The sequence below is a fragment of the Meriones unguiculatus genome, chromosome 19, assembly GCF_030254825.1.
Source record: "Meriones unguiculatus strain TT.TT164.6M chromosome 19, Bangor_MerUng_6.1, whole genome shotgun sequence".
In the NCBI taxonomy this organism is placed as follows: domain Eukaryota; kingdom Metazoa; phylum Chordata; class Mammalia; order Rodentia; family Muridae; genus Meriones; species Meriones unguiculatus.
Window position 1 is genome coordinate 49,687,094 of NC_083366.1, and position 20,619 is coordinate 49,707,712.

General features: G+C 44.4%; 2 protein-coding genes across 5 annotated transcripts in view; both read left to right on the forward strand.

Moving 5' to 3' along the window:
- The window catches only part of Ripk1 (receptor interacting serine/threonine kinase 1), a 34,923-nt gene extending 20,707 nt beyond the window's left edge, over nt 1-14,216 (forward strand). For all 3 annotated transcript variants that reach the window (XM_021657763.2, XM_060372614.1, XM_060372615.1), the window contains 5 exons: nt 656-732; nt 4,798-4,888; nt 6,551-7,093; nt 8,939-9,079; nt 11,323-14,216. In XM_021657763.2, the coding sequence (XP_021513438.1) occupies nt 656-732; nt 4,798-4,888; nt 6,551-7,093; nt 8,939-9,079; nt 11,323-11,609 (1,139 nt within the window). In that variant the 3' untranslated portion in view covers nt 11,610-14,216. The remainder of the gene's footprint in view (nt 1-655; nt 733-4,797; nt 4,889-6,550; nt 7,094-8,938; nt 9,080-11,322) is intronic.
- A 2,526-nt stretch (nt 14,217-16,742) lies between these two features.
- Nucleotides 16,743-20,619, forward strand: part of Bphl (biphenyl hydrolase like) — a 35,153-nt gene continuing 31,276 nt past the window's right edge. For both annotated transcript variants that reach the window (XM_060372617.1, XM_021657772.2), the window contains exon 1: nt 16,743-16,902. In XM_060372617.1, coding sequence (XP_060228600.1) covers nt 16,796-16,902 — 107 coding nt within the window. In that variant the 5' untranslated portion in view covers nt 16,743-16,795. The remainder of the gene's footprint in view (nt 16,903-20,619) is intronic.

Sequence of the window (20,619 nt, forward strand, 5' to 3'; positions counted from 1 at the left end):
CCAGTAGCTCTTGCTTTTTAGTGCCAGAGAGATAGAAACTTGAAGTTCAGTCAACTTTATTCACTTGGAGATTACCTCACATCATCAGGACTTTGTGCTGTGGCTGAGCAAGGCACACTGTCCTGCTGGGGCCAGGGACTGCGAGTGTTAACCCTGAGCTGTCCACCTGGCACTGAGCTCTGGTCTCCTCATCAAAGTCAGTGAGTAGGAGTTTCAAACTTTATTCCGTTGTTTTGTCTACATACTATGATGAGTGACTTAAAAATAATAGGTTATTAATATTAGATTTTTTTTTTATTTAAGAAATTCAGAGGACTGGGAAGAGGGCCCTGTTGGTAATGCCTTACAAGCAGGAGGACCTGAGTTTGATCCCCACATAAAAAAGCCAGTTGTGATGATAAATACCTGTCATTCCAGCGCCAGGAAGGGGGAAACAGGCAGATGCTGAGGCTCAATGGCCACCCAGACTAGCCTTGGCAAGGTTGAGGCTAGCAAGAGACCCTGTCTGTAAAAGCAAGGTGGATAGCAGCTGAGGAATGGTGAATGTTCCTTCGGGCCTGCGTACACACTCACACAAGCACGCATGCGCGCACGTGTGCACACACGATAAGAAATTTAAAGACTGTTTTTTGTTGTTTGTTTGTTTTATATACAGACATTGGGAAAGAATTTAAACCTTTTTACTTGAGCCAACTGGAAGAATTTGTAGAAGAGGATGTGGCAAGTTTAAAGGTGAGTGATAGAGCAAGTGCCTAAAACATCGGCACACCAAAGTGCATTATTGAGCATGGAAGAAGAAGCAGTGTAATTTGTTACTGAGATTGAAGTAAGCTAGCTTGGGGAACACAGAAAACAAAATTAGTAATCATCTGAAGTGTCATGTTAGCAGTTGGGCCCATTTCTCCATTGCATTGCATGAAGTGAGAGGGAACTATATCTATCAATACAAAGAAGAAGAAGAAGAAGAAAAAAAAACACCCAACATCACTGGAAGAGACTGGGATGTGTTACAAGTGAGTCGGTCATTCTGAGGAATTTATAAAATACTTCCTGGGGATATGGCTCAGTGATAGATCATGCATGAGGCTTTGAGTTCTGTTGTCAGTAAAGAAAAAAAAAAAAAACAAAAAACAAGGCCCAAATAGAAAGAGAACAGAAACATACCTGTTGAGACACGCACAGGAATAAAAAATAAAAAATGCTAATCCACAAGTTAGTGCTGAGAGAGGAGCCATGGAGAAGCAAGCAGACACCGCTAGAGGCAGCCATTTGAGAACCACATGCATGCTGTCAAGATAATCTGCTTTCTCCAGGTACTTCATGCGAAGTTCTGAGTGGCAACAGCATCTAAGACCGAAGTAGGGAGTTGGGTGTCTGGAGTCTGAGGGCTACATCAAAGCTTAGGTTCCAGCCAACCAGCTAAGAGGAACAGAAACCTGTATGAGCTCTCTCTCTTGAAAAGTAAACTTCAGTAACTAGACCAGGCTGCTCTACGTTGTGTGAGTTTTCAAGACTCAGACTTAAATGCATTGTGTATTAATAGTAACTATAAAAATCAAAATCAGGAACGGTGGCCCACACCTTTAATCCCAGCACTCAGGGAGGCAGAGGCAGGCAGATCTTTGTGAGTTCAAGGCAGGTCTGGTCTACAAAGTGAGTCTAGGACAGCCAAGGCTAAACAGAGAAACCCTATCTCAAAAAACAAAAGAAGTAAACAACAATGACCAAAAAAAAAAAAAAAAAAAAGACACACAAAGAAGACCTATAAAGAGAAAATCACTTGGGTAAAAATGCTGGGCATGGTAAAACACACCTTTAATCCCAGCACTCAGGAAACAGAGGCAGCCTGAGTTCAGTTCTCTCTGAGTTCAAGGCCAGCCTGATCTATATAAGTGAGTTCCAAAACAACCTAGGGCCACATAGTGAGACCCTGACTCAAACACAATGAACTTAAAGCTATATTTGATGATAAATAAAAGCAGCATTTAAAATGCGCCAAAGTATGGACATACAAATATGCAATGGTATGCCTTCCCAAATAATGAACGCATTTACAGCGTGTGATTTTGAAGCACTTACTGATTTTAGCATCCTGCTAAGAACAAAATACAACTGTTAAGCAGGAAAAAAAAAATCTTGAAGAAAATTTATAAAAATGTTAACCTTTGTAATAAATAAATATATAAACAAAATTAAATTTTAAAAATTGTTAACCTTATACCTTTTGGGAGGCTTTCGAAAAATATAATTTCCTACATTTTAATATTTTTTAATTTTTATATTAGTTAGAGTTTATTCATTTTGTATCCCAGCTGAAGCCCCCTACCTCATTCCCTCCCAATCCCACCATTCCTCCCTCATCTCCCATTCCCCTCTTAAAGTCCACTGAAAGGGAGGTCCTCTTCCCCTTCCATCTGACCCAAGTCTATCAGGTCTCATCAGGACTGGCTGCATTGTCTTCTGTGGCCTGGTAAGGCTGTTCTTCCCTCAGGGGGAGGTGATGAAAGAGCCAGCCACTGAGTTCATGTCAGAGACAGTCCCTGTTCCCCTTACTAGGGCTCCCACTTGGAGACTGAACTGCCCTGGCTACATCTGTGCAGGGTTTCTAGGTTATTTCTAGGTTATCTCCATGAATGGTCATTGGTTGGAGTATCAGTCTCAGAAAACACGCCCAGATTGTTTGGTTCTGTTGCTTTCCTTGTGGAGCTCCTGTCCCTTCCAGGTCTTTCTTTCTCCCCTTTTTTTTCATAAGATTCCCTACACTCTGCCCAAAGTTTGGTTATGAGCCTCAGCATCTGCTGGGTAGAGTCTTTCAGGGACTCTTTGTAGTAGGATCCTGTCCTGTTTCCTGTTTTCTCCTTCCAATGTCCGTCCCATTTGCCTTTCTGAGTGAGGATTGATCATCTTACCCAGGGTTCTCCTTCTTGCTTAACTTCTTAAGGTGTACAGATTCTAATATGTTTATTCTATAGTAAATGTCTAATATCCACTTATAAGTGAGTATATACCATGTGTGTGTTTCAGCTTCTGGGATACCTTACTCGGTATGATCTCACTTTAATAATTTATTTTTTAATAAAAGTGTTACAGAAGGAAGAAAATTTTCTTTCTCATCACCTTCCCCTAATCCTGAGGTTTGATCTTAGGGTCTTATGCATGCTAGGCAAGAACTCCACGACTGAACTGTATCTCCACGCCTATTTTTTATTTATTATGATAAAATACACATAAAATTGAGTTTTCAAGCCATGTGAAGGGTTGTGTGGCCATTACCACTTTCTATTTCTAGAATTTTATCATCACAAACACAAACTCTACTTACTAAATGATAAGTTCCTATTTCTCCCCCTCCCCAGCCTCTGGCAGTCCTTATGTTCTGTCTCTGAATTTGCCTGTTCTAGGTAGTCCACAGGAGGAAGACATACAGTGTTTTTCCACTTGTAGAAGCATTTTGTCTACTATGTCATTCATTTTGTTGCTGAATAAATGACATCCCACTGTCGTATAGTACCACTTTTGTCTGCGCACTCTCCTGTCCCTTTGAGCTGTTATGAAGCTACGGAAATACTGGTGTGTGGGCTTTTGTGCTGAGTGTGTGCTTTCAGTTCTTTGTGGTACTTACTCGGGAATGGAACGGCTAGGCCATAGACATCTTGTTCCTCTTTTTAGGAGCCTTTAAACTATTTTCCTTGGCATCTGAACCATCTCACCAGCAGCCTAACATGAGTTCAGTTGCCATATCCACACAAAGACTTGCTATTTTTATGCTGTTGCCATTCTTTTTGTCTTCTGTTTAGCCATTCTGTCCAACATGAAATGGCATTTCCTGGTGGCTGAGCATCTCTCCTGTGCTGGTACTTATCCCCACTTATATATCTTCTTTGGAGAAATGTTGATTCAATTGCTTCTACTTTGTGGGTGTTAGTATGCTGTTTTTGTTTTTGACAGTGTCAAACCAAGTAGCCCAAGCGTGTCTGCAGCTCATAGTCTACCTGACTCCACCCTGCATGCTGGGGTTATTGACATGCCCTCACATCCATGCCTGGCTAAAATAACATGTATGCTTGGAACCCAACCAGGACCTTCCACATGCTGGGCAGTGTTCTACTATTATAAATTGTAGGGGTGTGGATGGTGGTGGTCATTGTTGTTAAGTTGTAGTTCTTTGTATATTTTGAATATTCATCTCTCATCAAATATATATAATTTGCAAACATTTTTTCCATCCTGTGGATTGTCAGTTCACTCTTTAGATAGTTTCTTCTGGTGCACACACTTTAATTTTGATATAGTGTAAATTTTATTTAATTATATGAGAATTGTTAGCTGGGCTTTTGGTGTCATTGTCAGAAAATCATTGCAGGGATCAGTGTCATGACCACTTTCTTCTGCACTTACTTCTAAGAGTCTTATAGTCTTGAGTGCTTGAATTTGGGTCATTGATGTACTTTGAGTTAATTTTTGTATGTGGTAAGGGTCCTTCTTCATTTTTTATATGTGTATATCCAGTTTTCCCTCACTGAATGTTCCAAGCATAGGGGTGGAGAGTATTTCTAGGCTCCCTATTCTGCTAGTATCAGTGTTTTGATTTCTGTAGCTTTTAAAATCAGGAAATATAAATCCTCCAACTATGTTAATTTGACATGCTACTTTATCCATTGGAAAAATGTTTAATTTGTGAAAAAATGTTACTGCTTATTAAATTTGTATGAGATGTTTTGATGGTGTGAAGAGATTGATTCTTTGCAGAATAATTTTCTGCTGGTTACTAAAGTGTATGTGTGTGTTCAATTATAGAAAGAGTATCCAGATCAAAGCTCAAATTTGAAGAGATTGTATTCTCTCCAGAATGATTGTGTGCCTTTACCTCCAAGCAGGTCAAATTCAGGTAAGGTACCCATTCATTCATTTGCTTACCCACTCATTCACTTCAGCCCCTAAAATACTTCCAAAAACTATAGAAATTGGAAGAAAACATGAGATCAAAAGGATTTTTGTGTACTTTAGAATCCAGTCATGTATCTTGGAAATATTTCTTAACTATATGCTCATCAAAATCAGCACCCTGATAAAAACAATCTGATACATCTCACAGGAAGACAGTGACAGTTCAGGGAGTATGTGGATGCAGAAACCTTGAGATGAAGGCACTGCAAAAATGTTGATCTCAGACTCACTTTTTGTGGGTGCTTTTTTTAATATGACAAAAGGGAAGACATAGTGTGAGATACAGGTCATTGCCATCTCATCTGATCTGGACCAAATTACCTATCCTCACCCATTCATAAATATAATGACCTGCACTTCCAAAAGTTTTTTGGTTTGTTTGTTTGTTTGTTTTTGTGACTAAATCTGTGCACCACATATGGGCAGTGCCTGTGGCAGCCAAAAGAGGGCATCAGATCCCCCTGGAACTGGAGTTAGAATTTGTAAGCTGCCTAATGTGGGTCCTGAGCAGAGAACTGAACCTAAGTCTTCAGCAAAAACAGCAAATGCCTTTCTGAGGCATCCCTCCAGCCCTCCTACAGGCTTTTAAAAAACAAAAGAATTATTTTCTCCCTCTTCTGATGACTATCCCATTTGCCTTTTTGAATAAGGATTGAGTTATCAGAAGAGGGAGAAAACAGGGAATAGGACAGTATCCTACCATAGAGGGCCTCTGAAAGACTCTACCCAGCAGGGTGTTAAAGCAGATGCTGAGACTCATAGCCAAGCTTTGGGCAAAGTGCAGGGAATCTTATGAAAGAAAAGGGAGATAGAAAGACCTGGAGGAGACAGAGCTCCACAAGGAGAGCAACAGAACCAAAAAATTTGGGTGTGTTTTCTGAGACTGATACTCCAACCAAGGACCATTCATGGAGATAACCTAGAACCCCTGCACAGATGTAGTTCATGACAGCTCTGTCTCCAAGTGGGAGTCCTAGTAAGGGGAACAGGGACTGTCTCTGACATGGACTCAATGGCTGGCTCTTTGATCACCTCCTCCTGAGGGGCAGCAGCCTTACCAGGCCACAGAGGAGAACAATGCAGCCAGTCCTGATGAGACCTGATAGGCTAGGGTCAGATGGAAGGGGAGGAGGACCTTCTCTATCAGTGGTCCTGGAGAGGGGAATGGGAGGAGAAGAGGTAAGGAGGGTGGGATTGGGAGGGAATGAGGGAGGAGGCTACAGCTCGGATACAAAGTGAATAAATTGTTATAAATAAAAAAAAAATTAAATAAGAAAAAAGAACAACAGTATATGCATAGGACATAGGTGCTGCTTTTCTAGACTCCACGTGGCTCCAAGGTGCTAGTCACTGTCTCAGTCCAATGCAAGTCCTCTTCTGCCTCAGCCATCCATGCAGCACTCTCTTTTGTTGCTTGTGAATATTTCCTTGTGTTCTTCCCTGGCAGCCAGGGTTCTGCTGAACATATACTAACTAAACTTAGAGGAACGGGCTATTTATGCTTTCCATGATCCTTATTTTCAGTATGTTACTCAAGGTCAGGTTTATGAAAATGTTCAAGCTTAATTTACTTTTAATATCGCTCATTTCTTCTCTGCTGCAGAGCAACCCCATTCACTGCACAGCTCCCAGGGACTCCCGATGGGGCCTGTGGAGGAGTCCTGGTTTTCTTCCTCCCCAGAGTACCCACAGGAAGAGAATGAACGTAGCGTGCAGGCTAAACTCCAGGAGGAAGCCAGCTATCATGCTTTCGGAAGATTCACGGAGAAACAGACAAAACCACAGCCAAGGCAGAATGCAGCTTATGACAGAGAGGAGGAAAGGAGGCGGCGGGTCTCCCATGACCCCTTTGCGCAGCAAAGAGCTCGTGAGAATGTTAAGAGCGCAGGAGCTAAAGGTCTTTCCAATCCCAGCACAAGCAGTTCCGCAAATGCAGCACCCCAGCTGTCGGGGCCAGGCAGCCAAGCGCAAGTGCCACTTTGGAACAACGGATTATATAATCAGCATGGGTTTGGAACTGCAGGTGCAGGAAGTTGGTATGGGCCAAATCCAAGCCAGATGTTTAACACTTATAAAACGCCAGTGCCTGAGACCAACCTATCAGGAAGCACACCCACCGCTCCCTTCATCTCCTTGCCGCTAACAGGTAAATGAAGTTTTAACAGTTCCTATCTTGTCGTTTCCCACCCCCCCACCCCCAAAAACTGAAGCCACCGTTAGCATTGTCATTGATTCTAAGTAATTGATGGAGGCGAAGAGTAAGCTACTCAGAGCCTTCAGCTGGCAGGTACAGCCTTCTACATTGAAACGGTCTCCATCAGATCACTCGGGCTGTGATTGTGTTTGGCCTGTGACTCATCATGGATGCCTGCAAGCCTTATAACTGACAAGACACCCAACCTCTCCAGTGAATGGAAGGATTCTCTTATATTCTTTAATCTTGCTCCTTGTCTTCTGAGGATAAGAAAGAAGTCTTAGGTGTCTCTGTTTCTTGTTTAGATATAGACTTATAGTTTGTGGTAAGAAAGGTGTTTTTTAATCTTTTATGGCTTTCTGGTGAAATCCAAGCCAGTTGATGTAGTTTCTAATAAGAATAATAAGTTTCTAATAAGAAGGGACTTAGTATCCATCATTATTACCAAATAATAATGTTGCCTTCACTTACCCAGATGTCATCCATTAGCAATTACCTACTGTGTCCTAGGAATCCTGAAATCAGCATGCATAGAGGAAGCTTTGAGAACCACAGAACTTTCTGAGCTGGCTGTGTAGCTCAGTAGTACAGAGCTGGCCTAGCATGCATGAGACCCTCCGGTCCTTGATACAAAACAAAAGACCACAGTTTCTTCCAAAATGACAAATCCGCTGAAGTATCCTGCCTTCTCTGTAGGTTTTTCTGTGAGTTCTGTGAAAAGGACATCACTGGACTAGGTTGAAGTGGGACCTACACCTATATAGATAGGAGTACCATACATATACTCATGAATGAGCTGTCCTGTAGTTTCTTTTGCATTTTTAGCTAAACTGTTTTATGTCACCATTATATTTTGTCTATTCATGATTGACTCAGTAAAAATCCCTAGAGTGCTTCCTGCTTTGTGTCAGGTTGCTGGAGAGCTGTAACATGAGCAAGCAGCCTGAACTTCTCTCCTTGTTTGGCTCGAGTGGGTCGAAAGCAGTCATAACCCGTATTTAATGTGTCAGGTTTGGGCTTTTTGTTTTGTTTTGGTCCTGTCTTCATACGCATAGCCTAGTCTTACTAGTTCACTTCAAGAGTCCTCACTTTCTCTTTAATCCCCAGCCCTGCCATCTCTAAATGATGCCGAGTTTTTGCCATTAATAGGAGATCTCAGCTCAGTCAGTCATGGAATCACCATTGCCTAAGGAGGATCTCTCAGAGCTCCGACTTAGTAGCTGAACAGGTCGTGTTTCTCACTACAGTGTGATTCTTTTGCTTGCTTCTGTGATCAGATAGAACTAACAAATGTGACCTTCCTGACTCTAACTGCCATATAAGGAGGATGTGTTTACCAGTAAGTGGGAATGGAGAATAAAGTAGCACAAGAGTTGTTATCTATTATTTTGGGAAATGCTGCTATAAATGTGAATATGGCCATCTCAGTCAGTCTTTCTCTGGGTCTCTCTCTTTGTGAGTGTGTGAGAGAGAGAATGTATGTGTATATACATACCTAAAATGGTATGCTAAAATCATATGGTCATTCTATCTTTAATTTTTGAGAAAACCCTGTACTGTCGTCCCAAGAATGTATAGGTGCTTCATCTTTCCACATTCTTGCCAATACTGGTCTTTTTTCAATGGTAGAAGTCATAATGGTTGTGAAGTCAAGTAGCCATGTTGTAAAGAAATGACTGTCAAGGGTGTCAGAGGATAAGCAGTTGAGCATCTGTAATTAATGCCTGTACCTTTACATGCCATATATTTTCTCTTGCTTTCAATCTCATGCACTTACCTATCTCTTTCTCTACTCAGATGAGTCCTTAAGATATACCATACTCAACAGTTCTGGCATTCAGATTGGAAACTACAATTATATGGACCTTGGACTGAGTTCACAACCACCAGACTTCTTGCTCAAAGAAGAGTCAGCTTCCAAGTACCAAGCCATCTTTGGTAAAGTGCTCACTGAGGACCAGTGTTGGGCTGAGGCATAACTATGGTAGACTGCCTGCCTGGCTTGCATGAAGCCTGGAATTCAATCCCCAGCACTGAAGGGGATTTTTAAAGGGGTCTTATGTCTTGGACATCTCTTGACCATTTTTTTTTATATTAATTACAGTTTATTCACGTTGTTCTTGACCATTCTTACTTCTTGAGAGGATATAATAGAATCTTAAAGTTTCTTTTAAGATTCTCTCTGAAAATTATCCCATGTTTCCTTGGTAAATTTTTTTTTAGATTTATATATTATTTGTATGACTGTTTTATCTGCATGCATTACTTGTGTGCCTGGTGCCTACAGAGGCCAGAAAAGGGTGTCAGATCCTTTGGAACTGAAGTTACAGATAGCTATGAACTCTGTGGCTTCTGGAATTGACCCAAGCAAGAACAACAAGTGCTATCTACTCTAGTCCCTACTCAGTCATTTTTAATCTTTTGTAATCACAGTATCACAGGTGGTAGTATAGTGAAGCTTCAGTTAGTCAGTGTGTGTTGAAAATGCAGGGCGCTGCCTGTGAATATTAAACACGTCATCACCATCCACAATCCTGTTCAGAATTTGGAAAATAGCTCTTTAGGCTCTGCAGCAAAGGGATTCTGTAAAACAGAGAAGACCATGCCCTCCATAGCACTCTGTAATAAAAACTGAGTGCTCAGAGGTGTCCACAGCTTTCTGCCATGTGGGGTGATACATGCCTGTAATCCCATCACTAGGGCAGTTGAAGTGGAAAGATTGTGAGTCCCAGGCCAGCTTGGCTATAGCAAGACCCTGTCTCAAAAAGGAACCAGAATTTGGCTTTCTGGTTTACTTGGGGGTTGGCATTTGTTTTCTGTGAAGGGACACTGAATAGGCAAGGCTCTGCTGGCTCTGAGGCCTCTTTGTCATTGGAGTGCAGAAGCAGCTACAGATAGTCTGCATGTCAGTGAGTACAGATATGCTCCCTGAAACTATTTACAAAAGGCAGGAGCCAGGCTAGGCCCACACCTCACATAAAGCCCTGAACTACCCCATAATTACATTTAAAATGCCTGAGAGACAGGTTCTTAGCTTTTGAGGAACTAAAGTTTACCTTTGTGTCTTCACGGACACCCAGGGCTCCTCTCCTACAGAGACTGGCCATTTATCTTGGGAGGTTCTCAGTCTGCTGCCAGAATTGACAGACTGAGGAAAGAATGGGAACTGAGGGATAAATAAGGTGGTTTTCCTCCTTAGATTCAGCCTTCTAAGGGCGGGGATGGGAAATAAGGACCAAAGGTGATTTTTTTCCTTTTTCTTTTTTGAAATGCGGTCTCTCTCTCTCTCTCTCTCTCTCTCTCACTCTCTCTCTCTCTGTATATATGTGTATATGTTTGTGTGTAGTCCTGTCTAGAACTCGTTCTGTAGACCAGGCTAGCCTTGAACTGACAGAGATCCACCTGCCTCTGCTTCCCGAGGGCTGGGTTAAAGGAATGTGAATGTGCCCCCACACTGGGTCATTCCTTATTTTCATGCGTCCCCTTTACTTGCTAAGATGATGGAGTTAGTGGCAAGAGAAAGGTCACGCATATATAAAATGAAGGGTCAACAATTTGATGAAGGGAGAGAAAAGTGTATGTGCCTCATCCATTGAGAGAGGAGGGAAGACACTGTAATTGAATGAGGGTGACACTTGGTCTGAGTGTCCTTGTTAAGAGGAAAGTCTGCAGGTAGGTGGCCTTGGACTATGGCCATGTGTAAGCTGACAGTGCCCCAAAGGGACAACCCTGTCCTGCCCAATTGCTTCATTAGTCTAACTAGAACAGGACTCAAGTGGGAGTTTAATAGAACCACTAGCCATGCACGGCATTTGTTCATGACGCCGTTAGTTATGGCTCAGGAAGGTGAACATCTGCCAAGAAGGAAGGGACGCCCTATTTTAAGTCATGCAGTGGCTCCTTAATGGCTGCAGTTAGGCCAAGTATTGTCCAACGAATCAACGACAGCTATCACCAGGCGTGGCGGTGCACACCTATAATCCCAGTCCTCGGAGAAAAAGGGGCTGCAGAGCAAGATTGTCTCAAACAAAACAAAAGGCCCTTTGTGTGTGGGGGGGTGTCTCTTTGTACTCTTCATTTTTCTGGGCCCCTTTCAGCATGACAAGACTGCTACATTTCAGTATTACAAGAATAGTGAAATGGCCTAAAACCTGATGCTGCTTCTTTTTTCTCTTTGACAGATAACACCACTAGTCTGACTGATAAACACCTGAACCCTGTCAGGGAAAACCTGGGGAGGCAGTGGAAAAACTGTGCCCGCAAGCTGGGTTTCACAGAGTCTCAGATCGATGAAATTGACCACGACTATGAAAGAGACGGGTTGAAAGAAAAGGTGTACCAAATGCTTCAGAAGTGGCTGATGCGGGAAGGCACCAAGGGGGCCACGGTGGGAAAATTGGCCCGGGCGCTTCACCAGTGTTGCAGACTAGACCTGCTGAACCACTTGATACAAGCCAGCCGGAGCTAAACCTGGGCTGACTCTGGTGGTGGGAACCAAACTGTTCATCCAGTGCATTAGGGCCTTTTGCTCCCTGGCCTTCAGAACCCTGTCTCATATGAGCTCTGTGTCTGAGCGAACAGTGTTGTGCATTTGGGAACTGATGAATGAGAAGAGATATCTGAAATCACAATGATTCTTCCGAAAGTACAAGCATGAAGGCAGCTGAACAGTCCAGAACCAGTTGGGGGGAAAGGATAAAAAGAACAGCCTATTGGGTTTTGAAAAGGAGAGACAAGGTGTTGGAGGAAAAAGATGGTCTTCGTTCAGCTTGTGTTATTTTGTGTCTTCAGTTATTCTATTTGCTCAAGTTTCCTGTGGTTTCATTTGGGTGTGAGGGAAAAAAGGAAAAAAAAAAAACATTCAAAGAATATAAAATCAACTAGCTTCCTACTTCATGCACTGCAAATGCAGTAACGTTCTGCTCAGATACATGTCTTATATGAGCCACGGTTCTTCTGAAAACTATGGGATTTGTTAATGTTAGCATCCAATGCAGGACTGTCACCTTAAGCTTTAAGAATCATGTGCAATTCCCGTCTATCAAATTAACATTCAATGAGGAATTCTTAAGGAGTGCTAAGGAGGAGAAAAAAACTACAGGGCAAAGGGAGATCTTCAGATTCTGGCTGTCATCACTGAGAACCGCTGTTGATTACAACTATTGAAAAACTACTGTAAGTTTCTAAATTTCCTCCTACGATTCTGGTGCTTTCTGCAGTTTCCTGCAGAAACAGGTATGCAGGAAATGTTGATCAGGACATGTCATCTCTTCCTCCCTGGGTATGATTGGCCCCTCAGCACTGCTTACTATAGAGCTGTTTCCTCAGTTTACCCCAGAGTGTTGTAGAAATTTGTTTCTTCCATGTGCCACAAATCAAAAAAAGGATGGCTTCAGAGTCTGGTCATTGTGTCCTTTAGCAGGCCCACCCGCAACCTACAAGTGAGTGAAAGAACTAGAAGAATAGAAAACTGAAGCCACCTGAGCTAGCTGCAGTCACTGATGGCACTTGCTGGTCAAAGGCTGTGCAGTGACAGTCTGGCTGTTAAGAAAGATTTTGGTGTCTGGTTAACAACAGTGGGTTGTGGTTCTGAATCCCCTCCAACTTCAGCACATACATAGCACTCCTAGAATGAGCTGCGAAGCAGCTTCTGCCTTGTTGGCATTTTGGCACTAGTGGGCACTTCATCCTCCTCTGTTGGGCTATCCTGTGTTCTCTAGGATATTTGGAAATATTCCTGGCCTTATCTACAGGAAGCTAAAAGTACAAACCAATCCTACCCGCCAGGTCTAACAAAAGTGTCTCTAGACATTGCTATGTGTTCTCTGGAGAGACTCTACTGTAACTTAATTTTTCCCCCCAACAAAACACAGTTTCTCTGTGTAGTTCTGGCTGTCCTGGAACTCGTGATGTAGACCAGGTTGGCCTCAAACTCAGAGATCTACCTGGCTCTTTTTCCCAAGTGCTAGGATTAAAGGTGTGTGCCACCGCCACTGTCACCACCACCAACCACCACCCAGCTTCCTACTGTAACTTTACATGCCTCAGTTCTCCTGTCACATAGGCTGGGTTCATGCCTTAATTGCATAGAACATGTACAGTGGAAGGGAATATGAGCAGAGAAGTTTCCAGGCTTTCCTGGAGGAGCCTGAGTAGTCTTTAAATGTTTTCCTCTTGTCCTCTCTTCTAATGCTGTTTTAAGAAAACAGAATTGGGGCTGGAGACATGGTTCAGAGGTTAAGAGCACTGGCTGTTTTTCCAAAGGTCTTTTCCTAGCAACCACTTGGCTCCTAAAGCTCTATAATGAGATCTGGTGCCCTCTCCTGGTGTGCAGGCACACATGCAGGCAGAATATTGTATAAATAGTAAATAAATAAATCTTTTTTTTTTAAAGACAGAATTAGAAGTACTTTTAGTGGAGTTTTTTTTTGGGGGGGGGAATGGCAAGAGAAGACAGGGCTGGTTTTGGAATTGTAGTAGCAATCAGGGTTCTAGTATTAAAATCATGTCCATGAGGAAAGAATTGTGTGTCCATTTTAAAGATAGGTGTTTCAGGTCTAGGTCCAGATTGTGACCACAGGCTTCCATATCTTTTCCATACATAACTGACCAGGCCCACCACTGACATCCAGACAATTGCTTGTCACCTTGGGCTGTGGCTGAACCTACATGAGTTGAAGGACAGTCAACAGATGAAGCATGCTGGCCAATCCCTCGAACAAGAAAGATTTGGACCCACTACATGGAGCCAGTCATTGATAGGTTAAGCCCTCCATTTGTATTGGCTGTCCATGGTCAGTGGCACTTGCTGCAACCTCTGGGAGCTCAACTCGGAGTTAGACCACCACTTCCCAAGCTCTGCAGAATGCTGTGAAATGAGGTGCAAGTCAGATCTAAGTGAGACTGTCCACATCGTTGAAGAAAACAAGATGGCCACTACTAGGATGCTGAAGGCCCGAGGAGACTAACCCTGTTCGCAGAACTGAGAGTTCTGTTTGGTTCTATTTTTAGGGAGTTAGCCTTTCATGTCTGTGTATGTGTATACACATGTAATGAAATAAAATTTTATACTTTACATACAGGGTACTGAAAGATGTTTGTGTGAATATACTATTCATGTTGGCATTCCTGTGCATTCTCCCCATTCTTCTGTTGCTGATAGAAAAGAGTCTGGTGAAAAGCTATTCCCAAGCAGTACGTTCTCTCCCCAAGGGGCCAGCAGCAACACAGTCCCTCCACATGGCTTGGAGGCCTTTCCTTCATCTCTGCTCCAAGTGGGTCCCTGAAAAGAGCCACGTTTACCTCTGCAGGTTTCAGTCTAAGACACGTTCAACTACGGTGCCTGGCCAGAAACCAGATAAGCAAGGAGAGCCAGACCAGAAAACAAGGGAGGAGACTCCACAGTTACTCTCAAGCACAGGTTTCCCACTTGCTGTGGTTGTGATCCTGCCTTCCATCTGCTGTGTAGTTACTGAACAGGAACAAGAAAAAGAGTCTACCTCAGAAACAGCTTAACCATTTATTTTGTTTGGTTGGTTTTTGTTTTGTTCTGTTTTTTTGTTTTTTTTTTTAATTTACTTTTATGTATATGAATGCTCTATCTGCCTGTATACCTGCATGACAGAAGAGGGCATCAGATCACGTTATAGATGGCTGGGAGTTGAACTCAGGACCTCTAGAAGAGCAGACAGTTCTCTTAACCACTGAGCCATCTCTTCAGCCCTTAACCATTTATCTTTTGCTTTTTAAAGAGTTGTTTACAAAAAGATACAACCTATTTTAACAAGATAGATACTTTCAAACATTTCGCTTTGAGTTAATGAAGGTTCACAAATGACCAACATAGCCAATTAGCACTTTCTTCCTTCCTTTCCTTCCTTCTTCCCTTCCTTCCTTCCTTCCTTCCTTCCTTCCTTCCTTCCTTCCTTCCTTCCTTCCTTCCTTCTTCCCTTCCTTCCTTCCTTCCTTCCTCCCTTCTTTCTGTGCACATGTGGGCTAAATGGCATCTTAATAATGAGACCAACAGCACAGTTTTTTGTTCCTTCACATCAGTTCCTTGAGAGAATCTTGCACCTTTTTTCTTACTACACATTTCCAAAATGTCATGTTCATATTTCAATGAAAATTCCAAACTGTCAGCACATCTGGATGCTCTTAACTGTCAGTACTTCTTCAGCTGTTCTTTGCTGTACCCCCAACACTTGTGAGGCTGAGAAAGGAGGATCAAGCATCCAAGGCTAGCTTCACCCTAGGCTTCTCCATGGCATAAGCAATTTACAAAGTTGTCTAAAAGGCTGACTTTTAGTTTGTGGAGCAGCTTAGTCTGATAATGTTTCATAATTGCTGACATAGTAATACCAACAATTGAACCAATTGCCTCTTCATGTCTATGCTTCGGGGCCATGGAAGGTGAGGAAGAAGGGGAGGAAATCAAAGTGGCCTTCATAGCCCCCCCCTCCCAAAAAAAAAAAAGGAAATTTAAAGAATGGAGAAGGATGAGCTCAATGACATTTTACAAACTATAAAGAACTAAAAGCTAGTGTTATCGAAGTGAGAGGTATGGTGTGTTAATACAGCATTATGAAACTAAGCAGGCCTCAATGCCTCTCCACAGCTGTGTGATCCAAGGCTTTCTAATGTCCCTTGCCACCGTTGCCTCATCTATAATTCGGGGGTAAGGGCTTGGGGTAGAGTAAGAATATATACTAATTAAAAATAACATGAAGCACTTGAAGGTGGTCGGCACAAACACGATGGTAGTTTCGTCCTGGTTAAGTAGCTTTGTCCCCCGTCAGTGGAACCAATCATCGGTGGGTGATTGGACCATGAGGGTTCTGATCTAATCAATGAAGTAACACATTGGTCGTTTGATGGCGTTACCAGAGGCAAGGCCTTACTACAAGAAGCATGTTACTGGGAGCACATCTTTGGACAATTTCTTCTGACCCTTTCTTATCTCTTTCTCAGTCTCTGCTAAAGTGCTTGGCCTCTGTTCCCACCATGCACTGCCTTGCCTCAGGCTCAAAGCAGATGACCTCGGACTGAAAGTTTTTCCTCTCTTTAATTGTTGTTCTCAAGTGTTTGTGACAGTGGTGCACGAAGCTACCACGGTAAGATGTAGAAATTATGATTTTCCTGAAGATTTATGTAATGAATGTTGACACGGGTAACCTGAACGCCTACGTAGCAGCCAGGGAACAGGGCTAGATGTGTGGAAAGCAGAATGTAGCCAGATGCAGCGATGCCGGCCAGTAATCCCCGCATGAGGCGGGAGGATCAGGAGTTCAAGGTCAACATTAGCTACAGTTCTAGGCCAGCTTGAGCTACATGAGATTTTTTTTTCTCAACAAAGGCAGGAAAGCAGTGGTGGTCTGCCTGCGGCGCACCTGTCACTCATTTCCCAGCAGGTGAGGGCAGGGCAGCAGGTGACCCCACCTCTCCATAGCTTTGGACGTCGTTGCAATTGCTAGCAAGGAGCGGTGCCTACTGGACTATCCACCCTGGGAGAGCTGGGAATGAGAGAGGATGAGCTCCTTTCTAGGGAGGCCCGACGAAGGCCTGAGCGGGCTGGGGGCGGGGCTTCAAGCCTAGCACTTGAAGGGTGGCATCCTGCCAGGCGCACGCGCGTTCAGGGAAGCCGTGCGACCTGCAACTATGGCTACCGCACCAGTCCACCCCGCAAGCCTACGGCTGCGGTTGCTCCTCTCGCCCTTGAAGTCCAGGATCCAAGTGCCCATGGCCCAGCGCGCAACCGCCTTTAGGTAACGGCGCGCTCCGGGTAGCGGGAGGGAGAGAAGGGGGCAGAGGAACGGGGAGGGCCGCTGCCTAGGGAGGGACAGGGGCGCCTGGAACCGACCACCCTTCCTTCCTCATATCCTCACCCAGATCCAGTTGAGCTAGTGCGCAAGCACTTCGGTGCCTGGGGTTCGGTTCTAGGTGCTGAGCGGTGGTCCAGCCTCCTTAGTGCAGAGCAAAGGAACGGGGAGTGACGTTTGCCGTAACAGATCCCAAACCCAAAGTCTGTTAGCCAGTCGCTGGGGACAGTAGTTATTCCTGCCTCCTCAGAAGGCTGCCGAAGTTTTCCTGAGTCCTCTTGCCTGCTAATCTCAAACTTCAGTGTGCAAGAGAAGCCGCTTGGGAACCTGTGTAGATTCAAAGTCCCAGGCGCTCCTGCCAGAGGTTCTGCTGCGGGTGTGGGGGGGTGGCCAGGAAGACTGCGTTTTCCCTTCCATTCCCACCGTGCTCCACTCCAGCCCTTTGATAGAATAGTAACATTCAGGCAGACCTGCTGTCTTGGAAACGGGTACCCAGTCTCAAGAGAATCCTTTGTAGAAAATGTGGATAGAACAGCCTGAAGTTGTACGTGCGCCGCGATATACACACGCAGACGTAGGCAGTGCGCGTGTGCAGTTTACTGTCCCTGAGCCGTTGACACTGGTGACCGGCATTTAGAGCTTTACTAGGTGCAATGTGCAAGCCCGTCGTTTGAGCCCATCATCTGGAAGCAGAAAGATGGTTAAATTGACTCAGGTTTTGTTTGTTTGTTTTTTTTTTTACATGTTCATAGCATGACTGTGTAGCTCTTTGGTTTTATGTCTATTTCAGATTTCTTTTCTCACTTTAAGATTATGTGACTTTCAGCACATACAGGTGGGGAAACACGTCCGTGGCTATGGCTGTGTAAATCGCTTGTGAAGAGCAGGCGTTTTATCCAGTTTCCTCATTGAAGGATGGGATGGGATGAGGCTGCTGGGGTTGTGTTAATGCAATACTCATCTGTGACTTGATGGCTGTGGAGAGTCCCCATCAGCTGCACTGTAGATCACTCTTCCTGAGAGATCTCTGAAAAGGCTTCCCTGCCTCGTTCCACACAAACAGGGTCTGTAACCTGAGAAACAGCCCCAGATGGTTAACCCTGAAGCCAGGCTGCAGCCGGGGGCAGCAACTCTTGCAAAAACCCGTGCGTAACCAGTGTCCAGACCACAGCTAGCTGAGTTGTGAGCCACAGAGTTGCTTGTAAGCTGGCTCCTTGGAACTTTGACTCTTTCCTTAACTTCGTCATCTCTGTGATCTGTCAAAAGGTTACGATATTAATAATTTACCTACCGAACCTGACTATCTGAAAACAGCACTTTCTGAGCTAACCTAAAGGAGGCCTGGCCAGAGAATCAGGTTTAATCCTTCTTCTCAAGCCTGCCTCCACCCCCTACTTGGCAATCAAACCGAATGCCACCCCAGCACTTTTGCCCTACTGGGGACTCAGTTCTGGCATGAGATTAAAGAGATATCATGGCCTTTTGAATTCACGTAGTTTATGTAGCTGTATTATTGCTCCTTCCTAGCTATGTGACTGCAGACTAGTTACTCAGCCTCTCTGGATTTCCGGCCTTGCAGGCTTTATATTTGAAACAATGACCGTGAAAGGCCTGGAACAGAGTAACTATGGATAATTAGCAAGTGCAATTAATGATGTAAACAGTGAGCATATTAAATGAAAAAAAAATAAAGAAGAAGAAAAGGAAAGGATGTGACTGCTCCAAGGTATGATGGAGGAGAAACTTTATTGTAGATGTGTGAGAGAGCACAGCCAGAGGCAGACACATCTGGGAGAGTCCAGAATGGTCACAACCCTGAGCCATGTAGGGAGGGAGAGGGGGAGAGGAAGTGAGAAACGGGAACCTAGTACAGCAGCCAGGAGGCCAAAGGTACAAAAAAGGGGTGGGTACCCGAAATATCTGGATTCTGGAAGGAAGAGCCTCTGGGGAAAGGGCAGCTGAGCCCCTGGGCAAAAGAGTTCAAGGTAGAGGACAGGGTTTGCCAGCCAGACCCCGTAACAGGTAGGGAGGGGCAAGAAATGCGGGAAGAACCGGAGCATAGATCTGCTTTGATTATGTTAAACAGATGCCTCGGCCAGCTGTTTTCCCCAGGTTTGAAAACCTAACACAGCTAAATAATAGCACAGTGTATAAGAGAAGTCACCAACCTTCATGTAGTCAAGCCCTGGCAGGCAGCAGCTGATATGGTGACTCGTGGTTATTCTAGAAGCAGCAGCGTATACGCAGTAAAGGCATTCCAAGTGAACCCAGATATAGCTAAGCAGTCTCCACTCTCATCTCTAAGCAAGGTGCTTGTCTTGAGTTTCTATTGCTGCCATGAAAGCATCATGACCAAAAAGCAAGCTCGGGAGAAAAGAGTTTATTCAAGCTTACACGTCCACAGCACATCATGGAAGGAAGTCAGGACAGGAATTCAAGCAGGGCAGGGACCTGGAGGCAGGAGCTGATACAGAGGCCATGGAGGGGTGCTGCTTATGGAACCCAGGACCACCAGCCCAGGGATGACACCATCTACCACGGGCTGGGCCCTCCCTCATTGATCACTAGTTAGGAAAATGCCCTCCGGTTGGATCTTATGGAGGCATTTTCTCGGTTAAAGTTCCCTCTTCTCTGATAACTGCAGTTTGTCTGTCAGTTTGTCATAAGACCAGCAAGCACAGTGCTGAAGCCAAGACTCCAGCTCATACCTTCAGGTACTCATCTGGGCTGGGTTATCCTGTGTTTGGCAAGCTAGCTTTCCCACCAACTTCCAGCCTGTCTGTGGTAATGTTGGGTTAAGTGCATCATACAGCTTAGAAATGAATGGCAGGTAAAGTGCTAACAGAGCGCAGACACGTAGCAGTAAGTACTAGATCTAGTCTACCTGTGTGCCGCAAGCCCTATGCTCTAACCTTCCCACACTATCACCTCTCCCTGTTTGAGGGGAATAGACTCCCCGCCCCCACCCCACCAGTACCATATAAAAAAATCGAAGGTCTTGCTCTCAGGGAAGGGAAGGGAGTCAAGGATGACACAAGACAGGAAAGGTGCACTCTGAGGGACTTTGGAGCCTGTTGTTCTCTACGAAATTAACTCAGTCTGGCTAGCCTGTTGGACTCTCCTGAGGAAAGATGCCCACTTCCCATTCAGACTGTGGTGTGGTGCAGCCCTGGGCTCACGGATTTAGAAGGCTGGCCCCAGTGATTTGCATCAAAGGTTGCACCCTGCTGAAATAACAGAGAAAAGAGATATTGGTGCTGAGTTGCACCCACAACCCAGGCTCTCTACCACCTCCACCTTCACCTGAAAGGCTCCACACATGCACACAAAGCCTCGGCGCTGGGTGGCATCTGTCCATCTCCTGCTAGCCTTCAAGCTTCAGAAGGACACACCTTTAGTGTCCTGCAGGTATGACTTTGGTAGCTTCTGCACGGCGGAGAATCTCTCGGGATCATCCCAGACATGGGTGTTTGTAAAACACGATGCAATCTGGTAAACACACCTGCTTCAGAGCCCATGGTGAGAAGACAAGTTGTTGGGGGGATGGGAAGAAAGCGGGGAAAAGAACCTCTGGTGGCCAAGAAAGAAGGGTAGATTGTTCGTTAAGTTTCCTGAGGGTTTCTGTCTTTATTCCTACCTGAGGGTTTGAGAAATCACTATTGA